Here is a 19,482-nt window from a genome sequence, read left to right as displayed (position 1 = left end):
GGGGCTGAAAATTTGACAGGAGGAGCAGCTCTGGATGGGGAAGCTTCTGTCAAAATTTCAAGTTGATCGGAGCAAGGGAAGGTGGTGAACCGGTGGTCGGTAGCGGCGGCGGTCTGGAATTTTCCGACGGCCGGTTCGGAGACTTTCCGGCCGGTTCTCAAGGTGAGGCCGGCGGCGTTGGATCCGTGACGGAAAGAGCTTTCTGGGAATATAAAATTCCGGCGGAGGGCAGTCGGAATTTTGGTCGGAAATCGGAAAAAACAAGGCTGCCCAATTTTAGGGTTTGGAAAAAAATGGTGGGCTATTGGCTCTAGGGTTAGAACAAAGTGCATGATAACGTGATGAAGAATAAAGTGTAGAGACAAAGAGATAGCAAGAGAGTCATCTTATTCATTGATAGGAGCCCTTTATATAGGGAATTACACAATACCAATATGGTAAGGATATGAATACATAGATCTAGTCTAACTACATATCCTATTGGCATAAGGCCAATGCACACATATAGAATATCCTAGAACAAATTTTGATTTGATATGAATACTTGTTCTATTCACATTATGAGGTGCACTAATGTCTAACACTAATAATTGCTTCTTTTTGACAGAAATGGTAAGCATATAGTTTTTGCTATCTTGAAGAATCTTCATGTACTTCATGAGGGCAAGCACTCAGCAGGGCTTTACATTTTAGGCAAATACAAGGTACGATATGATTATGTGACACAAATACCATGCCTTGGTTAAGACCTCTAATTCCTCATTCTGCGATCAGTAGCATTTAGTGGATTATGGACCCGTATGATAGTTTTTAAAGAACACAAATCCAATAATAGAGGGACAAAACACCCTTGTTGGCATTAGCAATCAGATGACGAAGTGTGTTCTGTCTCCATGTCATTATAAGTTCGTGTCTTTCACTCTTTGGTCTTTGCCTTCTTTTCCACTTGAAAAGGAAATATCAAATTGGGAGATTCCAAACCAGGGTTATGGCTGATCATATATTCATATTTTTACCCCCTCAAAAACAAGAGACCATTTTCAACATCATATCATGATGTTAACAAAGCATCAGTTTCATCCCGGTAAAAATGGATAAGTAACATTTCATTCAATACCGATTACTGAATCATTGATGCGATTTGGGACGAATTCCAGAAACTCTTGTTTTTCAACATAAGAATACAATGCAGTACACATGCATATTTTAAATGTGCTTCCAAGGAACATTAGCTTTAAACAAAAGAAGTTCCTTAATCAACCTTCTTTCTAATTACTCCGTTGGCTTAGCAGGGCCTCTAAACAGATGACATGCACTCAATGACATAAGGATTCATGAAAATGACAAAGCTAATAGCAGATTAATTTCCCTAAATTTTTATGACTTTGGAATAAACCCATTGGAAAGATGACTGAGGCTAGCTAATCATTATCGTTAATAGAGGCCACGATACCCCCTATGGCAGAAAAAAGATTGAAGCTACCGGTAGTGCCATTTGCTCCATACTGATGCCACATAAAGTGGCATATATCTTTCTGCAGACTCCATTTCAAAGAATGATATATTAGTGGCAAATTGCATGCCAATCATCACTTAATTAAGTTTTCTTCTGCAGCAACTCACCCAGTAAAACATTGACATGTGATTGTGAACCCGAACAGATCTTGAGCCTCATTAGTGCATGAACCATTAATCTAAACCCCTGATGTTTCTGCTTTCTTCAACTCAGAAAGAAGAACAAGAGGGTTTTTAGAAGCCTTTAAAGGTATGCTTTAGGGCAGTGGGGTAGAGAAGGACTTTGAACAAATAAAAACTCAATGGCTCTAAAAGGAAATGCCCACTTAGAAATTCTTTATCTTGGAGATCAATTATTTACTAAAGAGAGGGTGAGCATCATTGGTTACAAACGATTTAGGAGGATGAACTCCATGCAACTTCTCATAAGTGGAGTCTCCCTTTTCATTTGTTTATTTAAAAGTTAAATAGAATATAGCTCCTGCCTTATTATGCTTTCCTGTAATGCTTCTCTGCTTAATTATTCTTTTTTAACTTTTCATTTTTTTGTTTTTTACTCCCTCTTTTTAACAGGTTATATTGATGCTGAATAATGCATTGAGCAAGATTATGCCTAAACCTAGGGTTTGGCACCACTTTTTAACAGATGGGTTTAAGTTTTCTGTTTTGCCCATCTTCATTTTGAGAAATGAGATTCTTATGTATGCAGCAGTGATTATGTTATGCAGTATAGTTTTAATCAAAGAAAGCCTTTCATGTGTAATGAGGTGTATCGTTTATATGAACTAGAGCTAAATCTGGATTCATGGGCCTAATTTAAATGATGATAAACCATTTTGGCAATTTGCTAGTTCCTTTCAAAAATAATAGTGACACTGAAACCTACTTTGGTCCTGTATTCAACTCGTCAAACATTCAGTGGAAAGCATTTTGAATTTTTGATAGTAATGTTTAAGCCCTTTCAGCAATGTAGCTTGTAGTTTAAGATGAGTGAGTGACACAGCAACTGAACCAGGTTCAGATATTTGTTCAACTTCCTTCCCCAGGGTCCCTTAAGGAAGCAGTCAAGGTATCTTAAGCCCATCCACTGAGGCTTAAACAGCAGTTTAAGACAAAGCAAAAATAGTTTGCTTCCTCTCAAGGCTTAGGAAGGTATTTATTCATCATCACAAGGTTGGCACAAAGGTATTTCACCTCTTAAAGCATTATGCTAATCTTCATGCGCCGATAATTACAGTGGAAAATTCTGCTATTGGTGACATCAGGAGCTAGATCAGTGCAAAATGTGCAATACAACCTCAGGGTTAATTACATTTGGTTTGTCTTGTAAGAACTCAGTCAAAGCCACCGTTTTATACCAATGCATGTGTCAAGTTATATTCTATCATGCCTTGACATTAATAAAAACTTGATAACCTCTTATCTATCAAAAGACTCACTTCAATAAGAACAAAAAGAGGTAAATACAGTAGCCTTTATCATTAATTTTATAATAAATCATGAAGTAACAGCAGATTACATAATACTAGCAAACTGCTTGCCATTTCCATTGCAACACTCAGGTTTCAAAATACTGAGTTGAATGGCAGGCATACCTATTTCGTACAAATATCAGTACTAGTATATCCAGCGCTGTCGCCAAAGACTTGCAGGTGCATCATTCGGATTGAGGCTGGTACATTGCTCCTTGATATAGCTCAACCAAGAATCTCAAAAGTCCAAAGCTACCTGGTTTTTGCCTGGAAACAGGCTTTTGACTATTTCAGTTACTATATACAGCCACCATGAAACAGCTTCTCCCCTTCCATGGTGATTTACATTTACTTCTCTATATTATACTATATATACAGAGGGGTATTCAGCATTATGTTTGGTTTGCCACTTCATTCTTCATCTTCAAGTCAGAGCATGTAATCATATACCACAACATGTGTTGCTGGCATAATAACAGGAATATTTTCAACATAAAGATAGAAGCGTCTGAGGTTCTCCTTTGCAAGGGTTACGGCATCAATCACGTCGCTGTTTCTAGTGAGTACCCACAAATCTGTAGAGCTAACTCTCTTGAGGCTGCCACGGCAAAAAGGGCAGGACTGTGATCTGGCATTCCTGTAATCAGTTACATTGAAGATCACCAGAAGCAAGTAAGATGCACAGTAGTTCTTATTGAAACTAGAAAACAAATGAAGATGGAAAGTAATTATACCAATCATGGAAGCAGGTGATGCACATTGAATGCCCACAATTTGGCAACACCATCTTTGCATAGTTTTCCATACATATACCACATTCATCATCTCTTTCTAGATCAATATCAGAGAGGTTTTTCCTGTCTTCTATCCTCTTTTGGCTTCTCTTCTTACTATCTTCCAGTTCGTTAAACTCACCTTCAAGTTGTCTAAGATAAGGGTATATTACACCTGCAATGGTTTTCCAGCAGAAAACACTTATAAATTATATAACTTTCCAAGAGGCAAGGAATTATTTCAATAAGAAAATAAGAGTTTAAGCATAAGAAGCTAACAGTGGAAGAATAAATATACCATAAAATTCCCTTATAGTGACCTTTTGTTCTTTGGAGGATATTGAAGGAACCCCATCAACATATACCTGCACCAATATGCATTGCTTAATTTGTGTTTTTAGGCAACATAATAAGTCTTTTCTTTCTGGTTTTGCAGGAAGTCAACAAAAAAAGATAGATTGAACCAAAAGGTTAACGGCCAAACCTTGTATACAAGTATGTGGAGGAGGCCCAAGTAATTGGGAAGTATATCAGTGCAACTATAATCCATCCATTCAATGAAATAAAGGAAAAGAGGGGCAAAGGGGCTGTAAGACAATCTCATTTGGATACAATTCCCACCATAATCTCTGGGAAGAGAAGCTGCCCTGCAAAACCCATTTCATAAACCAATGAAAAAATATATCAGATTACATATGCACCGGTGAATTGACCATCATAACAACTCAATTTCACATATTTAGCATTAGGAAATATAAGCAACATGAAGAAGGGACTTCTTTTTCTCCTGCAATTTTGGAGATGAAGAATTGGCAACTTAATTGCTATGAACTTATAATGTGTATGACGTTTCAGAATTTCTCACCTACAAAGCCCGTAAGGATAGCATTACTAAACTTAACACGCACATACACCAAACTTTACTCTTCTTCTCAAATGATTAATACGTCTAACAACCAAGTTGAGTTAAACACACAACAAACTACCCAGAAGTTGAAAACAGGCAAGGCAAATGCATATATGAATTCCACAGTTTTGATTGATCAACAACAAAGAACCAAACTTTAATTCACAACAATTGAAGAACCAAACTTGATCATAAACACAGAACTAAAAAAAACAAAAAGAACAAGACTCACAAGCTATTGGCATGATGTATATCAGCTTCAAGAGCCTTGATAGATTCTGCGAAACAAGATTTGCTGGGCTGATCTTGCCACATGTGTTCTCCCTCCCTTTTCAATTATGAGGAGAAACGAAGAAGGGAAGGAAACAAAGACAAAAAGAGGGAAAGAGGGTGTGGGATAAGATGAAAAGAGTGACTTTTTTGGTAGGATAGAGTAAGTTCTGGTTCTTGTTTTTGTTTCTGTTGAAGAATGTTCGAGGTGGGAGACATTTGATGGTGGTGGGGTTTTTAAAAGAAAGAGAGAAAGATAGGGGCGAAGCTTGAGCCAAAGCTTTGCTTAGTGTTCAAACCTTTCCCACTTCAAGGAAAGAAAGGGATGCCTTCTCTTTCTCATGTTGCCTACATTATTGTATCATCAACTGCTTCAGGCTTGGGCTTCACCATCGTCTGCAAGGCCGACTCTGACTTTTGGGATACTTTGGACCTGAAGTCCTCCTTAATCAATGTTGTCAAAGAATAAAATCACCCCCACACAATTGAATTTCAGACATATTCACCTTGTCAAAAAAAATTCAAGTAGTAAATAAGGCTCTTCTACAACATTTGTCACCAAATGGACGGTGTCAATCAAGAAAACATGAACTATCCATTTCTTTGATATAGTTGGTTAAAGGAACTGTTTTTAACACGATACAATACAACATACCAAAATACACTAAAAATGAAAGAGAGGTTATACACGCATATCCAAACTCACTCGTTTCCTCGTGTGAGAGTGTTAGCCACATCAATCCCACACTTGTCAAGTAAGTTTCTTCAAGAACATGCACACAATTCTTACAATCGAGTAAGGATGACTTCCAGAAGAGTCAAACTTGGATAGAGGAAAAACATAATTTGCTTTAGTGTTTGCATGTATGTGGTTGGCTCCAAGAAACAATCAAACTTGGGTTGCGAGAGTTGACTGAAAAAATCAAAACTGTTCCCCACGAATGTGACGTCTCAAATATTTAGGGTCATTAGGTGATCTAGTCCTACTATAGTTTAAGTGGAAATTATAGTAGTAGTGTGATAAACACTTCACAACTATAATTAATTTGGTTTTGCTGGAACAGCAACTTAGACAGAACACATTTGACTGCAATGTGTTTGATGACTGGAGCCCGGAACCGACTATATCTGTTAATGACTTGGTACGAGTGGACTCTCTACAATCAATTTTAGCCCATCATTGTTTGCTTTGGGGGTTTTAGCCTTTAAATTTTGTCTCTTTTCTGCAACTGCATTGCTGCTTTAACATGATTCACCATCAAGTTCTGGGCCCGAAATGGATATAAAGCATTGTTCTGCAGCTGGCAGAACTAGGGCTGTTGATGATGATGACGGCGTCTTGCCCCTGTTGATTTTATGTGTACACTTAAGTATAAGATGTTCGATACGTTATCTCAAAGAAACTTGTATGTGAGACAAATTAAAAGAGTAAGGTGAAAATAATGGAGTGGGTGGAAGCAAGAACTTCTTGGTCACTGTTTTCTGTTTTCATGGCTCGTTCGACGCAATCTGCAACAACTAACACAATAATTGTGATTTTACATATATTTGGGTCCCTTGGCCTTTAAATTTTGTATCTATTATGTAACTACATTACAGGTTATGTTTGCTTCACAATCAAAGATATTTAGGACGTGTTTTATACAGTAAGCAGAAGTAGCTTTGTCGATGTTGGATATTTAGAGTCATCATGTTTGTTAAAAATGCCTTAAAGAAAGAAACTTGTGCATAAAAACATATAAGAGAATAGGAAGTGTAATCCACACTTTTTAAATTAAAATTTAAGTTACTATAAATAAAAGATAAAGACCGTGGATTACAATTTAGAGAGAATTTAGAGTCTGGCAAATTACCTCCTCTCAACAAAAGAAGACGCGAGCCAGTAAAAATAAAACTTGGTCTTGCTTGAAAACAAAAAAGCTGGAACCATTGTCTGTACGAGTCAATCTGCAAGAACCAACAGTGATGGCTGCTCCTCTGGCATCGGCTGCTGCCGCTGCTACTCGAGTATTCTGTCTCCCTCAAAATCTAAAACCACGCACCAGTTTGAGATTTGGTACGTTTCGGTGCTCCAACAACAACAACAACGGCAACAACAAAGTAGCGCTCAGGACTTGCAAAAATTGCAAAACCCAGTTCGATCCATCTCTCAATCACCTCAGGGCTTGTCGATTTCACACCGCTCATTTTGGAGGTACGTGCCCCTCCCACCTTCAGTTTTTTCTTTCTTTCTTTTCTTAAGGTACAAATTCAATTAGACTTTTGCTTAGGCTGATTGGGTTTCTCAAGTTAAAGTGTTCTTGGTTGAATTGTTTGCTTAGGCTGATTGGGTTTCACCTGAATCCATGAGTCCAGAGTTCAAACTCTTTGGTCAGCCTGATTGGGTTTCTCAATTGGCTCTGTTTCTGCATTTCTTACTCGTTTTTTTTCTCATGAAACATCTCTTCATTTGCATCAGTAAAATGTAATGTGAGAAACAAGTATATGTACGCAAAATTAGAATGAAATTCATATTCATAAAAGTGCTTGGTTTTCTTGTCTAACATGTTGAATTTTAGGAGAAACAAAGAGGAAGTTTGAAAGTGTGTACACGGGGGGCACCATGAGCACTCCCAACTCTGGCAAAGTTGTTCAATACTGGCATTGCTGTGGCTCTGAAGATCCCTTTGACCCTGGATGTACCGCTGCTCCTCACTCCTCCTATGATGACTGACATCACTCATCCTTTCTTTCTAATATGGATTTCATTGTCATTTTCATGTTGGAATCATTACACAACCATCATTTATCTTATCTTAAATGGCCACTGTGCTCAAGTGCTTTTACTATTTACCGAGTATTTTGAGTTTAAGGAAAAAAAAAAAAAGGGGTAGCATGAAGCCATCAAAGCATCATCCTCAAATTCTTAAGGGGTGCATGAAGCCATACAAAGCATCATCTTCAAATTCTTCTTACTTTTTCAAAGTTGAGAAAAGCCAGAGAGAGAATGGGATGAGAAAAGCAGATTTCGTTGTAAGCTAAAGCAAAAGCCTATAAAGCAGAGGGGATATGTTTAATGCTGTGTGTTAGTCCTCCCTTTCATTTCATCAAAGATTCTGTTTGCATCGTCAAAATTCTCATCCTAATATTTGACATTACATATATGCATTACGACATTTGATTTGTTAACTTAATGGTAATTTTTCTTCATCAATTCGTTTTAGTTTTAAGTTCGAATCTCTCATCTGTTAAGTGTAAATATTTCTTATGACTGTAAGTTTTATCAATCTTCATGCGTGATCAGTATAATATAAACACACATCCTTATATAATGATGAATGATACTCGGTACCACACAATAGATTTTGCACAAATGAGAGTATGGATGGAGGGCACAAATCAAAGCCTAGTCTTTGCTTCGAAATTTGATAGATAGGATTTGCGCAAAGCAATGATATTGGAAAGACAAAATAATGGCTTCAAAGTTTTGATCTTTTTTACATTGTAGACTGAGCTTGTGTCATTCTTTTCCCAACGTTAATAAAACGAAGTAAAAGAAAAAGACAAACCCAAACCCAAACCGCGTATCCAAAAGCCTCCAGAAATCAATTTTCTAGGGAGGAAAGAAAAGAAGATTCCGAAATCACAAAGAGATAGCCAACGTGATTGAACACTCTCTCGTCTATCAAGAAAAGCGAAATGTGAGTGGAGCTACTACTGTACTAGACAAACACAGATCCTTAAACATTAAGCTTCACAAACAGTTTCGGTTTTATCAACCTCAAATTCCCAAAACTGAAAAGACTCGCTTCTTTCTCACTTTCAATGGCTTCATTATATTACTTCATGTTCTTATTTCTTTACTTGGTTTCCTCTGTTGAGTCCCAAGTTCAAGGTATGTACTTTGCCTATTTTGGTTCATATCTATGAAACCTTTAGTAGATTCTCAGTTGTAAACTATGAAATCCAAGTTAGTTTTTTCTTTTACAGTTCAAATTGAGTAACTTTTGATTCAATCATATTCAATATTTACAGAGTTTGTTAGTATTGACTGTGGAGGTTCAAGAAATTCCAGTGACCCAAGTACTGGACTTCCATGGATTTCAGACATGGGTCTCATGAAACAGGGGAAATCAGTTCCAGTACAAGACCCAAATGGGAGCTTGGTACAGTATCAAACCCGCAGAGATTTCCCCATAGACAACAAAAAGTACTGTTACACCCTAAGCACACAAGAGAGGAGAAGGTATCTAGTTCGTGCAACGTTTCAATATGGCAGCCTGAAAAGTGAGGACACATACCCGAAATTCGAGCTTTATTTGGATACAACTATGTGGTCTACTGTGACTATTTTCGAAGCCTCGAGGACATATGTGAATGAGATGATCATCAGGGCATCGTCGAATTCGGTTGATGTTTGCATATGTTGTGCTACAACTGGTGTCCCGTTCATTTCCACTTTGGAGCTGAGGCCTTTGAACATTTCTATGTATGCCACGGATTTCGAGGATGATTTCTTCTTGAAAGTGGCTGCTAGGGTGAACTTTGGTGCTCCAAGCACGGATGTCATCAGGTAAATCAAGCAGTACTAGCTCAATAATGCACTTAACTAGTTGTTTTGTGAATGAACTAGTTTGGATTATAATGCATGTGTTGATTTGATACCTACATTGCAAATGTGTTGTTTTCCTCAGGTACCCTGATGATCCCTATGACCGGATTTGGGACTCGGATCTTGTGAAAAGGCAAAACTATCTGGTAGGGGTGGCACCTGGTACAGAAAGAATCAATACATCTAGGAATGTGGATACAGGGAGCAGAGAATACCCACCTATGAAGGTGATGCAGACTGCGGTGGTTGGCACAAAAGGAACACTGAGCTACAGATTGAATCTAGATGGTTTTCCAGCAAATGCTCGAGCTTATGCTTATTTTGCGGAAATAGAGGATTTGGGTGCCAATGACAGTAGGAAGTTTAGATTAGAGCAACCTTACTTGCCGGAGTATAACAGTGCGGTGGTGAATATTGCTGAGAATGCAAATGGGATGTACACTCTTTATGAACCAAGCTACATGAATGTGAGTCTGGAGTTTGTTCTGTCATTTGCCTTTGTTAAGACCCCGGATTCTACTCGAGGACCACTTCTAAATGCAATTGAAATAAGTAAATATGTGCCGATTGCTGCAAAGACGGATAGGCAAGATTGTAAGTTCCATGATCTTATTGTTGTGTTACCTGAGAATTTGTATCAGACTGGCTGTTGATTACCAGTCTCGGTTTTTTGTTGTAGTCGCTGTTCTCAATATCCTTCGTCTCATGTCCTCTGAAAGTCTATCGCTGGATGAAGGTGATCCATGTGTCCCAACTCCCTGGGAATGGGTGAATTGTAGTACTACAACACCATTAAGAATTACAAAAATGTAAGTTCTTCACACCTTCCTTCTCCTGAAAGCTCTCCTTCACATTTATTATAGTTGAACTTTCATTCTATATATTAGAACTTGTAAACCATCAGAAAGGTCATATAGGAATTCTCTAAGGATATTTGTAGTCTTTAAGACAGTGGTTCAAGGTCAAACTCATCATAGAGGTAGCTTACACTATTCATCAAATGCACCTTTGGTGCAGTGCTACTATACATAAGCTGAATTCAATTGACAGAATTGGTTCATGAACATCAAGCGTTCAAATTTCAGATCTTCATCTTCAGCAAAGTTGCTTATAGGTTTGTTGATGGATGTCTATAAAAACTCCTCTTTGCAAACAGCAAAAGGTATTGTAATAGAATAGATCAATGTAGGTTGAAAAGCACTTTCTTGGGACCGATGCTGGAACTTAGACATTTGGTCCTAACTCCTAGTTCTAAAAATTATCCAGTATTCATAGTTTAGGAGCTTAGCTGCAGATCCAACTCTCTGACATATGGGTACAGTGACTTATCAGGGAGAAATATGAAGGGTGAAATTCCATTGGAGCTCAATAACATGCAGGAGTTGACAGAGTTGTAAGTTTTATTATCATCTTCTAAACATCTGTGTGCTTTCTTCTTTTTCCTTTCTTTTTCACTTAGGTGAATTACTCTTGAATTTGATATCTTTGTGTCACTTAGGTGGTTGGATGGTAACTCCTTCAGCGGACCATTTCCTGACATCAGTAATCTTATCAATATAAAGATTCTGTAAGCTTTTCAAATCTTGCAACAAAAATTTCTTATTTGAATTTAGACACCATCTTATTGTTTCATTATTGATTCCTCTTTTATGTCTGGTCAACATGGAGGCATATAGAGAATAACAAATTGACTGGTGCACTACCTTCTTACCTGGATAGCTTGTCAAATTTGCAAGAACTGTAAGCAGTAATCTACTTTTAGTGTGCTATCTTTGTGTTGAATGCTTCATATATTGTTAATATTTTGAAGTTTCTTGATCTACCTTACTCGAACATTAGCATGTGTTTCTTTGATACACGCTTTGAGCATGCTGTAAATGTGAATCCATATGCGGCAGGTACATTCAGAACAATTCTTTCAGTGGGGAAATTCCTGCAGGACTGTTAACGGGGAAAGTCACTTTTGAGTAAGTGTGTCTCCAATCCAATGCTATTAGTATGACACTAGGAAATAGGATATGGACAATAATGTATGTAATTTGTTTTCAATTGACTACACATCAGTACTCACAAATGATAACATTAAAGTCCAGGTCTTAGCCTTGAAAAGTTTATCAACAGAGATGCAACTCTATTTTTCAGATACAAAGATAATCCCGGGCTACACAAGGGAGCACAAAAGCACAAGCATTTTAAGTTGATAATTGGAATTTCAGTTGGAGTACTGGTGGCTGTTATCATTTTAATCTTGGGGGCTCTATTGCTATTGCGTAGTCTTCGAGAAAAGTCACATCAACATAAAAGTTATCAGAAAGGTTTGAACTCCAGGAATCTGTTGTACTAATATGCTACTTGCATAGTTCTGCAATCCAACATCTGTTCTTGTGCATCAGGTGATTCTCTGCGCGCCAGCACAAAGCCTTCAACAGCATATTCAGGTTCCCGGGGGCATTTGATGGATGAAGGCATAGCTTGCTACATTACTCTCCCTGATCTGGAAGAAGCCACTAACAGTTTTTCAAAGAAAATTGGGAAAGGAAGCTTTGGAACTGTCTATTATGGGAGGATGAAAGATGGAAAAGAGGTAGCAGTTAAAATGATGGCTGATTCATCTACCCACATGAATAAGCAATTTGTGACTGAGATAGCCCTCTTGTCAAGAATTCATCATAGGAACTTGGTTCCTCTAATTGGATACTGTGAGGAAGAACATCAATGCATTCTAGTTTATGAGTATATGCACAATGGGACTTTACGAGATCACTTACATGGTCTGCTTACTAGTTAAAGTCTGTTCTTTGAGTTAATATTCTCAGTTGTGTTGTTTGGAAGCAGTCTGATCAGCTCCATGACATAATTTGTTGACAACAGGATCTACTGTCCCCAAGCACTTGGATTGGCTAACTCGCCTTCAGATAGCAGAAGACGCAGCAAAAGGTTCAATTGGAACTTCCTACTAGTTTATGATTACCTTCATTTTCAAGTTCAACTTGACACAAATTTACATCTGCAGGTCTTGAGTACTTACACACTGGATGCAACCCTAGTATTATCCACCGGGATGTAAAGACAAGCAATATTCTGCTGGACATTAACATGAGAGCCAAGGTGTCAGATTTTGGACTGTCTAGGCAAGCAGAAGAAGATTTAACTCATATATCAAGTGTTGCTCGAGGAACAGTAGGGTACTTGGATCCCGAGTAAGCCATAGTTATGATATATGCACAACTGTTGATCGATTATGTTCTCTCTTGGATGCACTTAGTCAAAAATGTGTCTACTCTTAACAGGTATTATGCTAGTCAGCAGTTGACTGAAAAAAGTGATGTCTATAGTTTTGGGGTTGTTCTACTAGAACTGATTTCAGGAAAAAAGCCTGTGTCACCAGAAGATTTTGGTCCTGAATTGAACATTGTTCACTGGGTATGCCCTCTACTCCACTTGAAATTTTTCTTGAAGTTCAATGCTGATCATCTTGCACGTCAAAATTACATGTTGAAACTACTGTAATCACACGAAAATTGTTGAGTTCCAGGCGAAATCCTTAATTCGTAAAGGGGATGTAGTAAGCATTATGGATCCATTTCTGGAAGGGAGTGTCAAGATTGAGTCCATTTGGAGAATTGCTGAAGTTGCAGTACAATGTGTTGAGCAACATGGAGTTTCTCGGCCAAGAATGCAGGAGATTATTGTGGCCATACAAGACGCTATGAAGATTGAAAAAGGCAGTGAAGCCAACCAGAGAATATCTTCAAGTAGTTCTTCGAAAGCACTATCTTCCCGGAAAACCCTACTCACAAGCTTCCTTGAAATCGAGAGTCCTGACATATCAAAAGATTGCCTAACTCCATCTGCAAGATGATTCTGTACTATCTTCTATTTTGCTCTTAACAATACACCATTCTAACAATGAGCATAGGTCTTCAATCTCAGTTCATATAAACCTTGTAATACTTCTGCACATAATGTATGATAATGTTGCTGGGGCATAAAAATGAGCTTACCATGGTGTTGAAAGGAATATGTACCTTACCAAATTGCAATTGTAGATTCTGTTATTAACAAATCAATAAATTAAGGATCATGCCAAAGGAGAATGTGAACTACTTGGGACAGAAGCCACCATAAAATATGATAGCAGACCCCATTCTCAAGTTAAGGAAAAAAAAAAAAAAAAAACCTAAATTTGAGGCCTAAAATTTCTTTTGTATTTGCCACAGGCCCACAACATCAGTATGCTTCATAATTGCAGAGTATTATATTGCTTTCCTTATGGGATTCTCCACCAAGTCCACCTGATATGTTTTGTTGATAAACCTACCCCAGAAGTGAGACCCGCCTCTCTGATCAGTGGTACCAGATGATTGTATAATGAGTCAGTAAATACTGCAATACACATAAGAGAAACCCACCACCAAAAAAATCATACAAAAAACAAGTAGTTGAATTGGAAGCTTGGAATTGTTCCTAAAACCATATAAAATAATGCACCATTCAAAAATGATAAATTTCATTCATTAGAAAAATCAAACAAAAGGTTCTTTGGCAATATTAAAAGAGAACCAAATTTGTGAAAAAGCAAGATAGCATAGCACATCAAAATATCATTTCTCTTATTGACCTAACAATAAATTTAAAATATGATATGAACATAAACTGAATGAGGGCATCCTTCTCCAAATTCTACCAAAAAAAAAAAAACAATAATCAATTCTTCATCATATCATAGCAAAAGAAGAAGGTGTGTTGTTACAAGTATTTTAATTGTGACCATAAAAAGCAGGCAACACCGAAAACAATCATTTTCAGCCGCCTATATGTCACAAAAGGTTTAAGATAAAAAGCAGAAGAGCCTAGGGAAACAAGCCTTCCTGTTTTGTCTCTGGCGCTGGGCATTAAGCTCTCTCTGAACACAGACCAAAACACCCAGAAAGATTAAAGCTTTGTGAGCACAGAGAGGAGTTCTTGCTCTCTCTGTTCTTGGGTCTCTGTGGTTTTTTGTGATGGAGATGATATACTACCAGTCTTCTTACCAGGACTCTTTGAATGTTATAGAGGCTGATATACAGCATGCCAATTCTCTGTAAGGACAACTCTACTTGCTTCCTAATTTCTTTGTTTGCTACTTTTAGTTTGTTCTGCATATCTTTTTCTCAGGTGGGAAGTTTTGTGTTTTGGGTCCAAGTCCAAATTGGTCCAAGTCCAAATTTGTGCCTTTTAATCATGGTCAAAGATCATAATTTGCCAATTGAGGCAAGAATAATCAAAACCCATATTGTCTACTGCATATTTAGGCTGTGTTTGCCTCTGTTTGTTTCTCAGTTTGGGGTTTTGGGAGCATGATTGAGGTATTGATTGAATTGTAAAGTTGGAAACTTTGCTTGTTGTTTGTGCTATTTCAGAGATTGTAATTTTGGTTTGGATTATGGTTTATGTGTAGAGCTGCTGCAATTCCAAGAGCTAAGGGTGGTGTTCGATTTGAAATGAAATTGGTTTACAATCACTGGGCTCCTCTCTTTCTGTTCTTGTTACAGTGGATTGATTCCTCATGCACTTGTCTACTTCCAAGATATCTAAATTTCTTCCATATACTTGTCTACAAGGTTGGTTCCTCTTCTCTAGTCTACAAGTGTATAATGATTGTTGGAAAGGATTTTACTTTCTTTGTTATAGAATTTGAGCATGCCCTTCTTGATATAGGTATACACAGATGGCAGGCCCAACATTTCAAGCCATGGAAGGAAGGCAACTATAAGGGATTTCTATTGTATGTCAAGTTCCCAGTTCTTCAATTTGTCAGTAAAACGAGTATTAGTCTTTTTTGCTTCTCTAAATTGATTCTAACTTTGTTTGTATGAAAACGGAACTGCAGCTGTTATCTTACCCTCTCTTCAGCGGCTTCATGGAGATTTTGGGGAATTAGATGATGCTGACAAAGAACATCCTAGCATGAAAATTTCTGGAAAAAAGTTAACTAAAGGAGATAGCAGTCTTGGCAATGCAAAGATAACTAAAGGAGATGGCACTCTTGGCAATGCTGAATTGGAGAGAGAAGAGGAGTGTGGCATTTGCTTAGAGCCGTGTACCAAAATGGTCTTGCCTAATTGCTGTCATGAAATGTGCATCAAATGTTATCGAAACTGGTATGTACAAGGATTCAATTGAAATGTATCCCCTGTATCATTTGCAGCTTCTACAGCATTAACCATGAGTGGTTATTTTCAAAGAGTAAAAATGCTTGGTTGGTTTCTAGTTTACTAATACAATCTTTTCTTTGTGAACTACAGGAACAGAAAGTCGGAGGCATGTCCCTTCTGTCGTGGTAATATAAAGAGAGTTAATTCAGAAGACTTATGGGTGCTCACTTGTAATGATGATGTTGTTGACACTGAAACCGTTTCAAAGGAGGACTTGTTGCGATTCTACCTCTACATCAACAGCCTTCCAAAAGATTATCCAGATGCTCTTTTCATGGTGTATTATGAATACTCTAATTTGATTTGAGAAAAAAGAAGAACCGAATGAAGAGCAGGTGGTGTACAGAAAGAAAAGAGGCTCCTGTCAAATGTAAATAGCATCTGGTAAGGAACTTTTATTTGATTCTTACCCAGAATAACAGTTCTATGTTGTCCTTTTTTAAGTTTAGAAGTCAAGTGTAAGATTGTTTCATCAGTAATATCAAAATTCTCATTTCAGAAATTTGGGTTTCATTAGTATTCCGTTAGCCAGCACAAAACACTTGTAAATTAGGGAATACAATGTCTAAATGGCAGCGATGAGGAACTCCAAGTAGAACTCATTGTTGTGTGGTTGCAACTCACTTATGGGTTGGCCTCGTAGATACTATTATGAGTATTATCTTCAGCAACTTTTAGGCTTGCTTCATAATATGTAACCTCCAATTTCGGTTGTTGTATATTGTTCGTTCCCTTGATAATCAGGAAATGAAAGGTTGCAGACAGAATAATAATGAGGTGGGTTTTCTTTTCCTCATGAACTTTGTCTAGAGTGTGTTTTGATTCTGCTGCTTCTAGTGAAACACTTGCTTTCACTGAAAGAAGGCATAATGTTGGACAGTGAGTTCAGGTTTGATCAGCAACAAGTATCCTTGGGCTTCTCTGTGGTGAAACTACATATTGAATCCAATTGTCCTACAAGTTTTGTTTCTCGTTATTCCTTGTCGATAGGTTTGTTGCCTATTCAGTTTGTGATAGATTGGAATCCCCTCCCATCATGCAATTCATCTATTAAAATCCAATTAATGCATGCAACCATTGCCTTGATAATCCCATATTGTATCAACAAGCCTCCATCTATATGGTAATGGTTTGTTAGGCCAATAGAGGCTATTGAAGGAAGATCGACTTCTCAGTTAACAATTCATACCTCTGCTGCTGTCAAAGGAAGCTGCAGAGTTTTTCATTTGACACATAGAAGAGACATCAAATGAGCATTCAGAACAGTTTGCAATGGCCTTGTTCAGCAAAACGTATCGTTCTGTCTGTATGTGAATATGCGACGGAACTATAACCGAGTCCAAATGCTAAATGACGTACATTGTTTCTGATTAATCCTTATATCGATATGTTTGTCGCTTATTTTCAGTTTGTTCACCAGAGATTTGGGTTAAATCTAGGGTGGTGCCATCTTGCAACAGACGGTGAAACAACTCAAACAAGTGTTTTTAACATTAGTAGGCGGTTAGGCACATCCAAGAATACAATTTTCACTGAAAATAATTAGCCGAGCATCATTTCCGCCAAAATGTTGGTAGGAGAGTCCTAAGTTTTAGACAAGAGCAAGTGCAAATGTGGACAGCTATAATGGTAAAATTATCCTCAATCCATACAAAAGAGACGAAACTTAGACACAGTCGTAAAACCTTAGAAGATTTTGAGGCGAATTCTCTAGCTTAAAGTTTGAATATCATGATAAAGACTTGACTAACACAACAGAGATTAAGATTTTATAAAAAAAGGCAACGTAAAAGGATATATAGGGTAGAAGCATGACAGACTTGACAGCTGAAGCATCCACATTTGTAAGATCAGACACTTCAACACACATGAGTTCTAGAGAGTGTAGAAGACCAATACTCCTTCTGCAATCATCAGCCAAAAGAACAACATTGTTGATTTCTTCTACGGTTGCACCATAATCATTTTCAAGTTTCAACAAGTGATCATCGGAATTGTCTGATATTATAGCTTTTCATTTGCAAATCTTGTGCCGCATTCGAGTAAGGATTTCTGTCCAGGGTCTGCTTGAGGAGCTCACTGATTTTGTTGTGAGTATATCATATGGCGGAGCATGACAAGATCCATCTACATATTGACTGATACTACTTCTGCAATCATCAGACAAATATCGATCTAGATACTAAATTGAATTTATTAATTTGTTCGTAAACTCTGGTAAAAATAAACGAACAGGCCGGGACCAATGCATTTCAAGTAGTGTGAGGAATATGCATGACAATAGCTGCAGCATTCAGACAATATTGAACACATTCCTACTAGGTCTGGATAAAGACCCTTATATGTGTGATGGACTTGATAAAGAAGAAATTAGATAAAGATTTAAATATTAAAACGATTTATTAATTTCTTCAGGTAACACTGTTTTATTTTGGGATATTCTTGACAATTGTTGCAGCATCAATCGCAGTATTAGACACATCTGTACACAAATCAATTAGGTCTGAATAACCCTTACTGAGAGGTGAGCTACATCCATCGGCCAAGGGGACGATACTGCTAAGAGCTGACGCTGCAGCACCATAATCAGATTTAACAAACGATCCTCTGAATTCTGTGATTTTATTATCTCTGATTATCTGAAAGTTGAAGGCGCATTTGCGTAGGACTTGATATGAAGGCATCTCCTTGATGAGCTCGTTGATTTTGTCGATGGTTGCATAAACCTTGTTGACGAGTACTGTACTTCCCATCACAATGGCTAATTCCCGGACACTGGGGGGGTCGTGTGTCCGGTAGTATGGATTCAGAGAAGAGAAACAGACATTAGGTTTTGGAGTTTTGGGGCATTCATCGTCAATGAGATTGGCATTCACAGACGCAAGTTGAAAGTAAAATATGAGAACAGCTGCTAATGATAATATTGAAATCTTCATCATTGACCTTGCCAAAGCTGTTTAACAAAAAGTCAAAAACAAGACGAGGTAGAAATTTTGTTGAAGCTTGAAGGATACAGACAGATCGAGTATTATATACAGGGTGACTCACAAAGAACTAGTTAAATGCAGTCAAATCCAATTGATGAAATATATTCATCTGTTTAATTCCAGTCAAATCCAGTTAATCTTCCCTCTAAATAACTGCCGAATAGGGCGGGCGCCGTTCCATTTCGGGTTTTTGTTTGTCTATTTTGAGAAGTAATGAGTTGATTCTTCATGACCTACAGGAGAAATGAGTCAAATGACCACATATACTGCCCCTAATTTAGCCTCTAGCTATTTACTGTATAACAACAGCAAAAAGATTTTGATATTTTTGAATCCAAAAGTATTATATATATATACATAAATAGACAAAATAGACATCAACTCATTAAATGACAGATCCAATGATGTGGGCCTATCCCTAAAAGTGGCCAAAAATAGGGATCCCTCAATGGAAGGGCCTTGTGTGTGTATATATATATATATACATGCCAGATCAGGAGCGGACGTCCGCACCGGTCTTAAAATGCGGACGTCTGTCTGTTCTCCACCCTCCGGCGCCGGCGCGCCTTCACCCCAGAAGACTCCAGCAGCGTTCCTGACCACTTTCCCTCCCCAGCGAGTCCATTCTTTTCCAGTTTTCCGACGAGATCACCCAAAACTTCAAACAAAGTCGATCTCGCCAGAAAACTGGAAAAAACGGACTTACCGGGGAGGGAAAATGGTCAGGGACGCTACTGGAGTCTTTAGGGGTGGAGGCGCGCCGTCGTCGG

General features: G+C 37.9%; 5 protein-coding genes across 5 annotated transcripts; 3 read left to right on the top strand and 2 right to left on the bottom strand.

The window, feature by feature from the left end:
• Positions 1-2,971: 2,971 nt before the first annotated feature.
• LOC101314051 (peroxisome biogenesis factor 10-like) lies at positions 2,972-5,307 on the bottom strand. Its single transcript, XM_004309969.1, has 5 exons — positions 4,900-5,307; positions 4,245-4,407; positions 4,059-4,125; positions 3,722-3,935; positions 2,972-3,624 (listed from the first exon to the last, which is right to left on the bottom strand). Exons 1-5 carry the CDS (start codon positions 4,980-4,982, stop codon positions 3,417-3,419), a joined length of 735 nt encoding a protein of 244 aa, XP_004310017.1. The 5' UTR covers positions 4,983-5,307; the 3' UTR covers positions 2,972-3,416.
• A 1,569-nt stretch (positions 5,308-6,876) lies between these two features.
• LOC101313765 lies at positions 6,877-8,125 on the top strand. The gene is made up of 2 exons (XM_004309968.1): positions 6,877-7,131; positions 7,496-8,125. The coding sequence occupies exons 1-2, from the start codon at positions 6,903-6,905 to the stop codon at positions 7,648-7,650; spliced, it is 384 nt and encodes a 127-aa protein (XP_004310016.1). The 5' UTR covers positions 6,877-6,902; the 3' UTR covers positions 7,651-8,125.
• Positions 8,126-8,740: 615 nt separating this feature from the next.
• On the top strand, positions 8,741-13,458 carry LOC101313179 (probable LRR receptor-like serine/threonine-protein kinase At1g67720-like). Its single transcript, XM_004309966.1, has 14 exons — positions 8,741-8,811; positions 8,952-9,489; positions 9,611-10,122; positions 10,208-10,337; positions 10,850-10,921; positions 11,027-11,095; positions 11,197-11,268; positions 11,427-11,495; positions 11,671-11,831; positions 11,922-12,299; positions 12,400-12,465; positions 12,542-12,728; positions 12,819-12,951; positions 13,064-13,458. Exons 1-14 carry the CDS (start codon positions 8,742-8,744, stop codon positions 13,388-13,390), a joined length of 2,784 nt encoding a protein of 927 aa, XP_004310014.1. The 5' UTR covers position 8,741; the 3' UTR covers positions 13,391-13,458.
• Positions 13,459-14,374: 916 nt separating this feature from the next.
• LOC101313475 lies at positions 14,375-16,511 on the top strand. The gene is made up of 5 exons (XM_004309967.1): positions 14,375-14,611; positions 14,969-15,131; positions 15,229-15,295; positions 15,401-15,671; positions 15,816-16,511. The coding sequence occupies exons 1-5, from the start codon at positions 14,532-14,534 to the stop codon at positions 16,030-16,032; spliced, it is 798 nt and encodes a 265-aa protein (XP_004310015.1). The 5' UTR covers positions 14,375-14,531; the 3' UTR covers positions 16,033-16,511.
• A 1,640-nt stretch (positions 16,512-18,151) lies between these two features.
• On the bottom strand, positions 18,152-18,661 carry LOC101314624. The gene has a single exon (XM_004310126.1). The coding sequence runs from the start codon at positions 18,659-18,661 to the stop codon at positions 18,152-18,154; it is 510 nt and encodes a 169-aa protein (XP_004310174.1).
• Between the last annotated feature and the right edge of the window lie 821 nt (positions 18,662-19,482).

Source organism: Fragaria vesca, unplaced genomic scaffold (assembly GCF_000184155.1).
Source record: "Fragaria vesca subsp. vesca unplaced genomic scaffold, FraVesHawaii_1.0 scf0513160_u, whole genome shotgun sequence".
Taxonomy (NCBI): Eukaryota; Viridiplantae; Streptophyta; class Magnoliopsida; order Rosales; family Rosaceae; genus Fragaria; species Fragaria vesca.
The sequence above is the reverse complement of the archived record's forward strand: the minus strand, read 5'-3'. Positions and strand labels throughout refer to the sequence as shown.